Here is a 16,060-nt window from a genome sequence, read left to right as displayed (position 1 = left end):
CATTCTTTTCTCCACATGATGGGCTGCATCTCTCTGAACTCCAAGCCAATGCAAACCCTTCCTCCCATAAGCTGCTTTTTGTCAGGCATCTGGGAACAATTATAAGGAAAGCAGCCAATATAGCAGGGGTCGGGTCCAGGGTCATCTTTGATAGTAGGTGTAAAGGAGCACTCTGACTTTGTCAGGGAAGCTTGGAGTGCCATGACTCCCAGTCGTGGCTAGGTGGGACCAGCTGGGCCATTGGAACAGGGTCAGTGCCCTTCCTGGGCTTTCACCACAGACCTTCAGGCCCAGGTCCACTGGCGTGTGAGGCCTTTGTTGACCCATCAGCCTTCTTGGCAGAGAATCTCTGATTTGGGGTGTTGCCTGGTAGACAGGGGTCAGTACGTGTGCTCTGGGGTGACATTGATGGCAGTGCCTGGCAGGGTTACATCACAGGGGCTGATGACCTTTCAGTGACGTGAACGCTCTTCTTAACCTCACTTGGAAAAAAAAGAATCATCAATTTGTTTCTGACCCCTTTGATTGTTGCAGGATATGTTTATACAGAACCAGTTTCTCTGGTCTGGAGGTCTGCTAAACTTGACCTTTTCTGTTTGGGAGGGGAACAAAACAGTTTTCTCAAAGTCTCTGGCACATCTTTTCTTTTCCATCTACAGTCAACACGAGGCACTCCTCAGGACTGAATATATTAATTTGTTTTAAGAGCTAGTCAGCTAGGGTCAGGCCTATCATTCAAGTTGAAGGCAAACCTCAGCTGTGTAACCTAGTTTGAGACCAACCTGAGCTACATGAGACCCTGTCTCAAAAAACCATATAAACAACAAAAAGGAAAAATAACCAAGGATTCGGATTTTTTTTTGTTTGTTTGTTTTTGTTTTTGTTCAACTGTTTTTATTTTCCTTGTTTTGTATCTTTTCTTCTTATAAACTAAGATCATCTTCTGGTCGGATTCAGATGTTTTAAACAAACCTATCCATGTATTAGTTATTTGTACATGTGCATGCCTGCATGAGTTCATACGCACCACATATGTGCAAGGAGTCCATGGAGACCGGAAGAGGGTATCAGATCCCCTGGAACTGGGATTACAGGCAGGTATAAGCCCCTTGGTGTGGGTACTGGGCACCGAGCACCAGTGCCATGTAAGAGCAGCAAGTGCTCTTAGCTGCCGAGCTGTCTCTCCAGCCCATCAATTGGTGAGGTTTTCATTTTAGACAGAGCCTTACTATGTAACCCTGGCTGGCCTGGAACCTACCACCAGGCCGAGCTTGAAATCACAGAGATCCTCTTGCCTCTGTCTACCAAAAAATGGGATTAAGTATCAGGCAGGTGAGACTCTGGGATGCTCCAGAAATGGATCCTTCCTTCTGTCAAAGTCCTTTCTGTCTCCAGCTCCTCTGCTCATTTCCAGGAAGCCAGGCCTATCGGAGAGAGGCCTTCCACCCCACCTGGTCACTCCAGGTCCTCTCAATACCTGTGTCCAGCTCTCTCTCTCAGTTCCCTGGGTTTAGAGAGTGAGACATCCCTGCAGAAAGACTTCTGGGGCACAGAAGGGAATTACATTGTAACAACAACAACAATGAAAAGCTGGGGGGCCATGAACAAGATGGAGTGGCCCCATGAGGATGGAGACCACTTTCTACACTCACTCAGTGATGTTCAGCACCTAGGCCTCAGCCTCACCATTCCAGAAGGTGCCTGAGCTCAGACCTGAGTGACCAGGAGGCCCACAGAGGACCTCCCTTCCACCTCACTCCTGGGGAAGAGCCTCTTTGCCTGGGCCTCCTTGGGAAAGGGCTGCCCTGTCCAGAGTCCCATCCTGGAAGCCCCAGCTTCAGCTTCCCAAGTCCAACAGAGGTCAGGAGGTGTTAAGTAAAAATGTCCAGAAAAATGTAATTTAAGTTTTAGTTCATGAGTGGTGAGATAAAAATCTGGGTCCTATCCAGGATCGGAATCATCCTTTGTCCAGCACAGCCAGGCTGCCAAACCACCCATTCCTGTCAGTCACCAGGTCAACTGTTGCACACCCAGTGCTGGCTCTTATGTCATGTAAAGATGGCCCAGGGCCTGCGAGGGAAAGCTGGCCACTAGAGATGCTGAAGAGAAAATGAGAAGCCGGGAAGAGCTTCCTTCAGGAGAAAAGGTGGAGCCCCGTGACCTGCTAAGGAGCCTATACCCAGACTTCGCTCTGTAAGGCCACAACTCAAAATGAGGGGCTTATACTCCAGCACTTGGGAGGGTAGACAGCACTGATGACTGGGAATCTTTGTAAGGAAGAGTGGTCGCTTCTCTTGCTAATTTATTCAGTCACTTTCGGGTTGATTGATTTGGAGGACTTGCTAAAGATGGACTTGGGGCTGTGTCCTTCCTGGTCACACCCTGTCATTTCTTGCCTTCAGACTCAAGCCTATTGCTTGTCATGTGACCTGCACTTCAGATGCTGTCTTGTGGCTCTTGCCCTACCTTTGCTCTTGTGGTTTGGAAATACTTTGCCTGTTTTCTGGTACTGGCTTCTTTTTATTTCTGAGTATGTGTGTATGTAGGACAAAGGACAATGTCTGATGCGCTTCCTCCTTTATTCTTGAAATATCAGATGCCTTTTACCTTTTTTTTTTTTTTTTTTGAGACAGAGTCTCTTACTGGCCTTTAATTTTTATTTATTATTAATGTATTTGTATCTGGGAGTGTGTGTGTGTGTGTAATGTGTGGCTGGGTGTGTGAGTGCCTGTCACAGAGTGGCAGAGGAAAATTTCAGGGGTTTGTTTCTCTCTTTGCATTATGGGTTCTGGAGAGCAAACTCGGGGTGCCCTGGGTCTCTTTCTTCTTTCTGGGTTTGGTTTTGTCTAGGAATGGTTGACTAGTCACAGGGCCATGTGATACCATCCCCATTTCTTGCAGTAAGCAAGCCACAAGAAGCCAGTTGGGTTACAGATACTCGATTCCCCAGAGAACAGTCTCTTGGCACCAGGCAAAGGTCCTGTGAGGAAGGAAACAGCCATGAAAGGGTAGTGATGCCCCTCATCTGGAAGTCCTCAAGACTAGAAGTGATCAGCTACATTTTTTAAAAAAAGATTTATTTAGAAGCAGGTGCCAGATCTCATTACACATGGTTGTGAGCCACCATGTGGGTGCTGGGAATTGAACTCAGGACTTCTGGAAGAGCAGTTGGTGCTCTTAACCTCTGAGCCACCTCTCCAGCCCGATCAGCTCCATTTAATATGAAGGAATATGTCTACGATGCCTCCTCTCACTAAAAGCAGGGGGAATGGAAGACAAGGCCAACCATGGACAGAAGGCACTGGGACTATACTGCCCACTCACTCTTCATCCAACACCAACAGACGAGTGAAATCTACCCAGGAAGACCATGACATGTGGAGATGTTTCTGTCTTCTATTTCCATGATTTCAGGGAAAGAGGTAACCTGGCATAAAGGCTAGCATAGTAATTAGCTTGAAATCTCACCATCATTCTAGCTGGTGACCTGTCAACCACTGGTTATCAATGGGGAACACCCACTGAGAGACCTAAGAATCCACACAGCCCTTCATCCTACAGTAGGAGGTAACAAGCAGCCCATGTTTTTATTTTTGTTTGGGGTTTCCTTTGTGAGATGGGGGGATGGGGATCTCGCTATGTGCCCTGGGCTGTCCTGTTCTGGAATTCATTATGTGGCCCAGGGTGACCTCAAACTCCAGATTGATCACCCCACTGCAGACTCTAAACTACTGGGATTCCAGGTGTGTTTTACTGCTCCTGGCTCATGTCATTCATGATTTCAGATATAATGATATGTGCACTGACAGTCTCATGTCAACAGGAACATTTTGATACTAATACATGGCTGTTGGCTGTCAGTGCCAGAGACAGCTCAGCTGATGGTGAAGGGCCCTTCTCCTTACAGAAGGAAGCAGTGTGGGCTGGAGACTAGAGGCTACCCAGGCAGGGAGAATTGAGTGGGGGTCCTTCAGAGTAGCCCATGGGCCTGGAAAAGGACCAGGGGCTGTCCCTAGATCTGCCACATCATATCACACCACACTACACAGGCTTAGCTGCATAATCACTCACCAACCACACCCTAAATGTCTTCCATATTAGGCTATCAGCACCTTTCTACCAGGAAAAGCTGGGTCCCAGGACTGTGTCCATCCCCTCCTGCCAAGGGCTGGAATCCAGCTTGGTTTTCTTAACACTGTGACCAGCCTGAGACCCCCTTCCTGCCCCCCATGTAGCACAGCTCCTCTTGTAGTTTCTGTTCTCTGTTGTAAGGAACATGAAGTTCCCATAGATGCCAACAGAGCGCTGGTGATCCGGAAGCTCCTGAACCTCCATGGAGCCCAAGGTGTTACCATGACTCTGTTTCCAAGCCCACAACTGCCTATGCTTCTTTTAAAATAATGTTTATGAAGCTGGTAAGTACACTTTAAATGTCTAATAAGGTAGCCTTTTAAGTTTGAAGTGGTTTTAAAGACAAATGAAGAGAATTCCAAATTTTTGAAAAAGGCAAGCTGCTGTGGGTATGGATTTTGTATATATTTAATTTAAAAAATGGAGGATATGCAACATAAACAGTATTTTAAAACAAATGAAAATAAAAGCATAATAAAAACATTTCTCAATTACATGTATCAGACACATGCAAATTTTAAGGGAAGAAGCAACTACTTAGACCAAAAAAAAAAAAAAAAAAAAAGACTTTACAAACCATTCAAGGGTTTGAAGACATGCTAGTCAGCAAGGTGCCTTCTCAGCAAGCATGAGGAGCTGAGTTCAGGTCTTCTTCCATATCCACACAAGCCGGACACAGTTGTGAGCACCTGGGACTCCAGTGCTAGGAAGGCAGAGACCAAGATCCTGGAGCTGGCTGTGAGAACAGCCAGTCGGGGAGCTTTGGCTTCAGTGAGAGACCCTATCAAAGGCAAAGAGAGCAGAAGAAACACAGTGTCAGCCTCTGCTCTGCACACACAAATGCCCATGCACTTGTACGCACACACACACACTACACAGAAAAATGTGAAAAGATTATGATGAATTGAGTGTGAGGGGCTTATTCCTATTATCCCAGTCCTTATGAGTCAGAAGCAGGAGGATCGAAAGTTCAAGGGATTCCTTAATAATGTAATGAGTTTGAGACCAGCTTGGGCTATAAGAGACCCTATTCAATAGCAAAAGAGTAACAGAATCATAATAAACTAGGTGTGGTGATACATATCCATAATCCCAGCACTTGGGAGAGTCAGACAAGAAGATTACCAGGCTCAAGATCAGTAAGGGCTCCAGAGTGAGACTCTGTTTCAAACAAACAAAATGGATAAAGCCACTAGCTAGTTCTCTGTGACTGAGATCATCACTGCTTATGTGACTGTTTACACAAGCTGTGCTTCGCTGGTGACTCATATGCTAACCCTCTATCAGTGATTTGCAATTTGTAGAGGCCCCAGTTTAGGGAAGCCCAGGCTGTCTGGGTAGATGTGATTATCAACAGGAATAGACCAAGGCCCCTCTGATGCCAGAAGGGACAGTTGCTCGTTCTAGTTCCAGCTATGGAGCCTGGAGAAACAAGGACCCAGGAAACACTCCCAGATGTCACAATCAAGCTTCCCTTAGGCTGGACCACAGGCAAAGATGATGCACTTGTGACTTGGGCTGTGGTGAAGAGGACACAGATATCAAGGGTTTTTCTCTGTAGATGTGCCCTTGGGGATTTAGGATGGAGTAGGGAGTTGATAGGACTCAGCTGACCCTCATGCAGAGCAGGGTGGGGCATGTTGTTCAGGGTGAATGAAGCTAAGCTCCACTGGCTGTTCAAGCTGTGTGCTAGTCTTCCCAGGATAGGATGGGTTGTGTCCTATACAGAGTTGTCTCAGCTCCACTGTGGCTCTACTGGCTGGAGGAAGAGGGCAGACTGGGCCCTAACTATATGGGAGGCCCAACCCCATCCTATGAACCAGGGAAGGGTATATCAGTGGACAGTGTGGGGTTTCACTCTGTACATTCCTGTGGCTGCCAGCCTCCTGTAGGAGGACCTAGGGCTCAGAACTTGCCACAAGCTCTCTCAGGGCCACAGCTGGCTATGTATTCCTAAACACAAAGGCTCAAGTAGACTGGATGGTTGAGGGGATGCTGGGGTCCTGGAGACAGGCAGGGACATGTGGCGTTATGCAATTTTATTTACCCAAATGTATAGGTTGCACTTCCTTTAGAACAGAGGTGGTTCCCTGGGCCCTAAGCATGTTTGTGAGAGACTTCATAAGGAGTGGTGAGCCTGCTCCTTAACCTAGAGATGAGAGCTCTGCCCAGCCAACTCAAACGAAGTCAAGGGTGCCAGAGGAGGTTGTAGGGCACATTGCCTTGGCCTGGTCCCTAATGGCCATACTTTAGAAATATCAATGGTATGAGGACAGAAGCCACTGTGTCATGGAGAAAGGCAATGCAGTTCTTTTTTTTGGGGGGGAGGGTTGTTTCTCTGTATAGTTTTGGTACCTGTCCTGGCTCTCGCTCTGTAGACAAGGCTGGCCTTGAACTCACAGAAATTCACCTGGCTCTGCCTCCCAAGTGCTGGGACTAAAGGCATGTGCCCCTGCTGCCCGGCTGGCAATGGAGGTCTTATTTATGAGAGCTAGGTCCATGTATATTCCCTTGCGAAACCTACTGACAGCCCCACGACTCCTCCAACAGCAGGGGGATGTCTAATCCTTGTGTCCTCCTTTGTCCCCAGTGCAGAATTGGTGGTGATGTGAGCAAAGGAAAAATCCAATGGTGATTTGAGCAACTGGACACTGGGAGACCTGTCAGGTACTAGATACTAACCACGTTTATGGCCCTGCCCGTGTACACACTTGCTAGTGTACACAATATAAAGAATGGCTAAAGGAAAATATGTATGAGTTTAGGCTGCAGTTATTGGACATGAATGAAAACCATACACCCCATAATCCCATCATTCTGAAGGTAAAAGCAGGAGGATCAGGAGTTCAAAGCCAGCTTCAGCTATATAATGAGTTAGAGGTCAGCCTAGGTTATATGAAACTCTATCTCAAAAAACTAAAACACAGTCCAAAACAACACTTATAAAAAAAGCTATATGTAAAGCCATAGTTCAATTCCTCACAATGCTATGGCATTAGTTTCTAAGTGGAAAATAGGAATCTGATGTAAACTGAAGTTGGAATGGTTATGTTAGTGAGATGGACATTTTCCAGCTCCCATTATTCAAATTTTACCCTGAGCTGGATCTACAGCCAGGTGGGGCCAGTCTAACCTGTACCTATGACCAAATGTGACCCAGGAGACACACTTATATTCTAAGGCCACTCCTTCCTGACTACAAAGAACCTACCATTGCCAGTAGAGGGCTGAAGATGGGGGACTGCCGCAGAAGCCAGGCTGTGCCCAGCTCCCACTGGTGCTCCTCTGGGGGAGGCTGGAGGCAGCCCTAAGACAGAGCCAGCCTGGGCATAGGGACCTGTGGGTGGAGATGGATCTGGGAATGCATTTGTGAATGGTAGATGGAGGCATAGGCTAGAGGGTAGGGTCTTGAGAAGTCGTTGAGATGACATATGAAGAGCGAGGCTTCCAAAAGAGGTCACAGAGGCCTGGCTCTGGGCACTGACCTAGTTTAGATATGGTCAGCCCTGCTGCACCCCGTTTACTGGAGTCCATTAGAGTAAACAGCCGTGGCTCAGCACCTCTTATGTGGGAGTGGTGAGCGCCATGCATGAGCCAGCAGCATCACCATCAGTCCACCCTGCTTGCTCTCTTAGGCAAGCCTCACCCCAGCCCTGTGACCAGACTACTTTGTGGTTTGGCCTCTTGGCAGAAGCCCCCGGGTGGCCTTCCATCCCCAGATACTGAACTTTGCCTTGAAGTCGGTCCATTTCCCCAGAGACCTTTCACTAGGCATGGTCTTGCTCTCACCACTTTTCTGTGAGTGGCATGCCTCCCTCAACATCCCAGAAACCCTCACATCTTGTCCATTTGCTGTGGGTTGGCCAGAACCTTCAGCCCTAGCTTCTCGTGCTTGTTGCCAAAGGCAGGCTCTCGATCTCAAAGGAAACAGATACACAGTGTCAGATAGTTTTGATTATGCTCTGCTTAGTCCCAGGGCCCAGAGTGCTCACCTAAGGACATTTCCCTGACCTTCCCAGGCTTTTCAGGTGACTTCCAGCCATCATGTGCTTTTGTGTTTCTGAGCCTACACCTGGGTCCTGTGAATAGCTTCATCTGCTCTGTGGAGGCTGCTGGATCCACAGGCTGACCACGACAGCTTGGGGAGAGTGATTTGCCAAGTCTCTGGGTTCCCTTCCAGAATATTAAGTTCTGGTCTTGAGAGAGTTGGGAATTGGTCTGTCATTGATGCCTACACTGTACAATTAATTTTCCGAGAGTGGCAGGCCTCAGCACTTCTGTGTTTTCTACTCTGATTTCTTGATGTCTAACAATGGAAAAGGTGATATCCAAAAGTTGGTGTGTGATTCAGGGACAACTGAAACTGTCACAGCAGTTGTGGTCAGAGGCCAGAATGACCTTTGGCCATGGCACAGTTCTGTGTGTAACGCTGGGGCTTGAATCCAGGACCTGTTGAACATCAGGCAAACATCTAACTGTGAGCAATGGTCCAACCCCTGAAGAAAACAGCTTTGTGTTGTTGGAAGCCTTTGAAACCCCTGCCCCTCCTGTTATCAGGTGCCTGGTGGTAGTTGCTACTTTCTGCCCAGATCCTATAGTGATGATCTCGGCTTGCAAGCAGGCTTCATGGGGATGGCTCCTTTCCCATCCAGTTTGCAAGTTAAGCAGCCTACTGATGCCAGGGCTAGTGAGCTTGGAGGCAGGGATTTCAGTCTCTGCACACAGCACTGAACACAGTGACTCACTCTCTCTAGTCATGAGGCAGGGAGGCAGGATAAGCTTGGCTTTTGAGGGCCTTGACCTCCCAGCTCTTTGTCTCAGATCCCCATTCTGCTGGGTTTATGCCATGCAGGGCCTGTGCCTCAACTTAGGCTTTGGAAACATACCCCAGACAGAGGGCTCAAATAACAGAAATTACCCTCCTATGGTAATAGAGGCTTCGTGTCCAAACCAAGAGTTCCTGGCAGCATGGCCACCCTGGTGAGGGCTTTCTTCCTGGCTTGTAGATGGCTCCCTCCTCTGTGTCTCCACATGGAGACATGGGGAAGGGGGAGAATGTCTGTCTCTAAGAAGGGCACAAATTGTGATGTGAAGGCCCCACCCTGGGACTGATTTGGCCCTTGTTGCCTCCCAGAGTTCTCACCTCCTAATTCCAGCATCTTGGGGCTTTATCATGGAAATTCAGCAGGCTGACACAAACATTTCATATGTGACATCTAGCGGAAAGGACTACACCTGTGTGTCACACGTGATCTGATGAGCCATGTGTGACTTCTCGGCACTTGAAATGTAGCCAGCCTACACTACAGTCTGCTGTGGGGTATAATGTATGCACCAGATCCCACAGGTTTAGAATAAAAACTAATGAGCAATATCCAATAAGTGCCTGGAAACCTTTAAATTATCTGCCTGGAAACCTTTAAATTATCTGCTGAGATAATATTTGGGATATCCTGGGTCAAAAAAGCACAGTATTAAGGATTTTTCTGCATGGTGGCCCAGGTCTTTAATCCCAGCACTTGGGAGACAGAGGCAGGAGGATCTCTGTGAGTTCCAGGACAGTCTGGCCTACAAAGCAAGTTTCAGGACAGGACAGCCAGAGCTCTTACACAGAGAAACCCCAGCTTCCCCTGCCCCCCCAAAAAAGAAGGACTATTTTCATCTATTTCTTTTGAATTTTTAAAATGTACTTCTGAGACAATTTCAACTCACATGGTCACTAGTGTAACTGTGTTTTATTGCATATATTCTTAGTAAACATCATAATTAAAAATTACATAATATTTTGATATACATGTGTATAATGAAGTGATTATTGTTAGCTAATGAACATACTGTAATCGCCATGTATGCACATATGTATATGTGCACCCGTGTATATGTATGCATGTGTGCTTACGTGTGTGTTACCAACATCATACTCTCTGAGCATATTTCTGCTGTGTAATATGACACAGCCATGTGCCACACAGCAACAGAATGGTTGATATAGAGCAGCACACATGATGGCGGCCGCATAAGATCATATTTCCTAGTGACACTGGACCTCTCTTAGCTTGTATAAGTCATTCAGAGTGAAGACTTGAAACAAGGTGACCATGAGCAGAACAGGCAGCTGAGATGTTCAGACGTTCAAGTCAAGGAATGCAGTATAGTCTCCAGGGGACCCCTGTGTCTAGCTATGGCTCCCAAGAAGTTTTGAGCATCACCAGCAGTCTGTGTCACGTGCTGAAGACATCCCACAGGTGTTTTCCCTCATTGCTCATCAGCCTGTTCCACTTCCTGACCCAGGCTGGCAGGCCAAAAATAGCTGAGGTTTGCAGCTACGGAAAGAGGCGGATCTGGCCTGATGGGGTGGCACCACTGTGGCCTGGAACATCCCTCCTCTTGGCCTAGGGCCAGTTGGAGACACCAGGCAAGGAGCTCAGCCAGCAGGCCATCATCAGCCTTGTCTGGAATTTTCAGATTTGTCCAATGGCAGCCTAGGAGTGGCAGGTACACCCAGAGCTCTTCCTACCATGGAGTCATCAGGAATATTTCTCTCTGCATTCCTCAGATAGCTGTTCTGATGCTGGTGATGTTTGGGGGAGCTGGTGTCTCCTGCATAGAGTTGTGTTTATTTTCTATTTGTCTTATTCATTTTGCTCAGCAGGTGGCTTCTTTTGTTCAGAGATTGCACTGTTAGTCATCTGCGTTCATGGATCGTGACATATTAATCATGCAAATTAGGATATTATTAATGAGGGAAAAATTAATTCCAACCCTGCGGCAGGATTTGCTGTCACAGCTCTGTTAATGCCCTCTCATCTCAAATGCCATCAGCAGATTCTCCCAGCTGCTGCAAATTGGCACCCTGACACGGAGGGAAAGGAGCAGCTGCAGCACCAGAGCAGCCGTCCCGTCCCGTCCCTCTTAGGTCAGTGTCGCAAGCCCTTTACTTGAGCGCTCCTGTTTTCAGGCAGGATTGCGAAACCTGACCTGCTTCCCACCACATAAACAGCCTTTGGCAACCTGCTCTATCCTTCCACACCCTCTAGGAAAGCCCAGTGGATATAGTGTCATCTCCTGTCCCCATCTAGACCAGTGTGTCAGTGTGGGGAGCCTCTGTGACTTTGGTGACTTCTGAGTCCCAGCTCCGGTTTTCTAAACGCTTCTTGCAGGTGGCACAAGCCCTTCTTCCAGCACTTCCTTCTCACACTTACCCTTTATCTTGAGACCTACCCCTCAATTAAACATGTCCCCATGGTCACTTTCCCTCCCTGACCTCTGGCTGACTCTGATTCCTTCCAGCACCCCATGCTGCTCAGAGATCTGCTTTCAATCCTCTCTGATTTCTGTTCCTTGAGCCAAGTTCAGAAACAGGATGTTTTTGTGAACTTGGTTGTGTCTCCCAAGTGAAAAGTAGCAACACCCCTTGGAAAGACTGTGCCATTCTGGAAAGCTGGCTGAGTCACCTCAAATACTGTCACAAGACTGGGCTGAACCAAGGGAAGTGGGCAGCTGGACTCTCTTAGCACTGATGGCTTAATGCCAGGACCACGTGGGGGTAAGGAAATCTGGAGGGTGTCTGACCACTGAGATACCCACTGGGACAAAGGTCTGCTGGCCTGTGGTCACTTGCCAACCAGAGTATAGTGTCTCTTCTCCAGTCAGCAACTAACTTCTGCTCCACCCAGAGGCCAGAGTGGAAGAGAATGGCCTGGATGTTTTGTTTTGCTAAATCCCACTTCCCCGGAGACACTGTCCACTTCACTGATGATTCTCAAGACTTCTGTTGCTGCCATTGCTTCCTTAAGAGACCTGGTGCCTGGGCTCCAGCCCACAACATCCCTCTGTGGAAACTCTGGAGAGTCTCCCTTTCCTCCTAGTGTCCCCACCCGCTCCCCTTCCCACACCTCCTGTGCTACCTGCTCAGCAGAGAGGTGGAGTCAGGGGTGATTGACCTGACCCAGCCTGAGAAAATGAATGGTGATTGGGAAATTCAGGGAACTGCCTAGTCCTGCAGATGGAGCAGCATCAGCACCATTTATGATTGTCTCAGTTGTGGCGAGGAGAGGGATGGACTCAGTTTCAGAGGATTAGCCTCTTAGTGAGGGCAGTCTTAGGCCTCTCCAAGCTGCTGCAATGATTGCTGATGTTCCTTGGCATGCAGATGGCATTTCTCCATCTTTTCTAAATCTTTCTCTTGTACCTCCTCTTTCTCTTCACTTTGTGTCTTGTTACAAGGCCAGGAATCATGGGATTAGGGCCATGTATTCCTCCTGAATGGCCTCCCTGCAGCTTCTTGTATCTGTAACAGCCTGGTTCCTACTAAGGTCACCTTCTTGGGTACTGAAGGTTAAGACTGTGTCGTGTGAACATCAGAGGCACGCAGTTTACCCCATTAAGAGGAGCAAAGGCCATAGAGGGAGACAGACCTGATGCTGGGACCCTGAGTACTCTGATAGTGGCTGCCGTCCCTGCCCATGGCAGGCAGCATCAGTGCAGGATGAGTCTGGAGCTCTGGTTGGGGAAAACTCTTCTCAGAGTGTGGGGACTCTGGTCCCCTAGCATCCTCTCTGTACTTATATGGTGAGTTAAGAGGGGGGGTACTCTCAGCCTTCTTTTCTAGGAGAACTTGAGAGACCAGGAGGCCATAACAGACCCATTGATTTGTTATCCAAGTTGAAGTGACCCTATCCAACACCCTTACCTATTCAACACCTGGGGACAGCATCCCATCAGTGATCCATAAAATGAATCCACCTCAAGATATCCTGTGAGTTGGGAAACCTACTGAGAGACAGCACAACTCCAGGGAAAGTAAGTGTACAGACAGCTGTCTTTAAGGTAAGCAGGGGACAGGGACTGAGCCCTGGGCTGGCCAGGACTCCTACCAACCCCAGGAAGAGCTAGGCTGAGCAAAGTGCTAGGTTGTCCCCCTGAAGAAGAGGGTGCTCTGTGCTGCGCATGGTGGTACATGTCTTTAATCTCAATACTCAGGAGGCAGAGGCAAACTGATCTCTTCGAGTTAGAGACCAGCCTGGCCTATATAGTGAGTTCTAGGACAGCCAAGGCTACATCCCTTCATATTAAAATCTCTGAAGAAATTTGGAATAGAATATTTCAGGGCTGGAGAGATGGCTCAGAGGTTAAGAGCACCGACTGCTCTTCCAGAGATCCTGAGATCAATTCCCAGCACCCACATGGTGGCTTACAACCATCTGTAATGAGATCTAGTGCCCTCTTCTGGCCTGCAGGGATACATGCAAATGGAACACTGTATACATAATAAAAAAAACCACTGTATACATAATAAATAAATACAATAAATTAAAAAAGAATATATTGCTTTCCGCCATCTTTCTGCGCCGGCACCATGGTGCACATGAATGTCCTAGCTGATGCTCTCAAGAGCATCAACAATGCTGAGAAGAGAAGCAAATGCCAGGTCCTCATCAGGCCCTGCTCCAAAGTCATCGTTAGGTTCCTAACTGTGATGATGAAGCATGGTTACATTGGTGAGTTTGAAATCATTGACGACCACAGAGCTGGGAAAATCGTCGTGAACCTTACAGGCAAGTTGACCAAGTATGGAGTGATAAGCCCTAGATTTGATGTGCAACTCAAAGACCTAGAAAAATGGCAGAACAATCTGCTCCCATCCTGTCAGTTTGGCTTCATTGTACTGACAACCTCAGCTGGCATCATGGACCATGAAGAAGCAAGACGAAAACACACAGGAAGAAAAATCCTTAGATTCTTTTTCTAGAGATGTAAAGCACATTAATAAAATGCCTCCATGGACTGTGAAAAAAAAAGAATATATCTCAATCAACACAATAAAGGGTGTGTATGACAGACATAGCCGACATTGTATTAAATGGGGGAAATTCAAAGCACTTCCACTAGTATCAGGAATAAGACAAGATGTCTACTGTCTCCACTCATTCTCAGTAATTCCTGGACAAGAGAAGCAGACAAAAGGAGCAGGCAGGAGAGGAAGAAGCCAGAGTCTCTATCTGCAGATGATGTGATTCTACACATAAGAGACCCTGAAGACCCCATCAGGAAACTCTTAGAGCTGACAAACACTTTTAGCAAAGTGCAGAACACAGAATTAACATACAAAAGCCAGCAGCCTTCCTATATACTGACAACAAAAAACCTAAGGAAGAAATCAGGAAAAATACACCTTGGGGGTAGAGGGACAGCTCAGCTGCTAATGGCCAGGCTCATGGCCAAAAATATATATAAAAAATTCCATGGGATGACACAACAAAGATGCAGAAGAGCCCAATGAAAACTCGAAAACGCTCAAGAAATTGAGCAAGACACTAGAAAATGGGAAGACCTCCCGTGCTTATGAATTGCAAGGCTCACTATTATAAAAATGACTACCTTAATAAAAGAAACCGATGGATACAACCCAATCTAAATCCTAAAGGCATTCTTCATAGGAATAGAAGAAAATAGCCTTGAAATACACACAGACGTCTGGAAGACCTTGGCTAGCCAAAGCAGTCCTGAGCAAAAAGAACAATGCTGGTGCTTTCATACCTGATTTCAAGTTGTACCAGAGAGCCGTGTAATGAAAATCCAGAACCACACACAGGGTCACAGGACAGACACATGGAATAGAGGGAGGACCACAGGACACATGATTACAACCACATGATTTTGGCAAAGATGACAAAAAACATTCATTGGAGCAAAGACACCCTCTTCTACAAATGTTCTGGGAAAATTGGATATCCACATGTAGAAGAATGGAACCAGATCATTTTTTCTCATCCTGCACAAAAATCAAGCTCAAGTGGATCAAAGACCTCAACAGAAAACCTGCACTGAAAATGCTAGAGAACAGATTAGGGAGTGAGCATCAAGAGGCAGGTGTAGCCAAGGACTTCTGAATAGGACTCCATCTTCAGGAAATAACCGATAACCAACAAGTGGGAGGGAGTTAACGAGACCTGAGTGCTTCTCTACAGCAAGCTGTCAGTGAGTGGGAGAAAATCCTTGGGAGCTGTCCCTCCAATAGAGGACTTAGTGTCCAGAGTAAACAGAACTTCAGAAACTAAGACCAACAAAACAACCTGGGGTAGTTTGAATGAAAATGGTTCCCATAGGCTCATAGGGAGTGGCAATATTAGGAGGTGTGGACTTGATGGAGTAGATACGTAGTCCACTGGGGGTGGACTGTGAGGTTTCAAATGCTCAAGCCAGGCCCAGTGTCTCTCCCTCCTCCTGCTGCCTGCCAATCCAGATATAGAACTCTCAGCTGTCTATCCAGCACCATGTCTGCCTACACACTACCATGCTTCCTGCCATGATGATGATGTGCTGAACTTCTAAATTGTAAGCTAGCCCCAATTAAATATTTTCCTTTATAAGAGTTGTCATTGAGCTGGGCAGTGAGGGCCTATGCCTTTAATCCCAGCACTCAGGAGGCAGAGGCAGGTAGATCTCTGTGAGTTCAAGGCCAGCCTGGTCTACAGAGTGAGTTCCAGGACAGCCAGAGCTGTTACACAGAAAAAATGCCTTGAAAAAAAAAGCCAAAGCCAAAACCAAAACCAAAACCAAAACCAAAACAAAACAAAACACAAGTGGCTAGTAAACACCTTTAAAAGTGTTCAACATCATTCACCATCAGGGAAACGAAAATTAAAATGTCATTGAAATTCCATCTAATCCCAGTGAGAATGGCCATCAAGAAGACAACAGATGTTGATGAGAATGAGGGGAAAGAAGACCCTTATTCACTGTTTGTGGGGCCACTTCTGGCCCCCTGGAAATTAATTCTTGTTAGACTATGAGCACTTAGAAAGTCCTGGGAAACACCCACATTGGATGGTTCCAGAAGGATTTTGGTGTCCTGTTTGCAGGGGGCATTAGTAGAATGGCAGAGGAGCAGTTTGTACAGAAGTCCAACTCCAGGAAGTGATGGGGC

The 16,060-nt window shown here is 47.1% G+C and overlaps 1 protein-coding gene across 1 annotated transcript; it reads left to right on the top strand.

The window, feature by feature from the left end:
* Positions 1–13,489: 13,489 nt before the first annotated feature.
* Positions 13,490–13,882, top strand: LOC118579385 (40S ribosomal protein S15a-like). Its single transcript, XM_036180594.1, has one exon. It carries the CDS (start codon positions 13,490–13,492, stop codon positions 13,880–13,882), a length of 393 nt encoding a protein of 130 aa, XP_036036487.1.
* Positions 13,883–16,060: the final 2,178 nt, after the last annotated feature.

Source organism: Onychomys torridus, chromosome 3 (genome assembly GCF_903995425.1).
Source record: "Onychomys torridus chromosome 3, mOncTor1.1, whole genome shotgun sequence".
NCBI lineage: Eukaryota > Metazoa > Chordata > Mammalia > Rodentia > Cricetidae > Onychomys > Onychomys torridus.
This window is presented reverse-complemented; position numbering and strand designations above follow the sequence as displayed.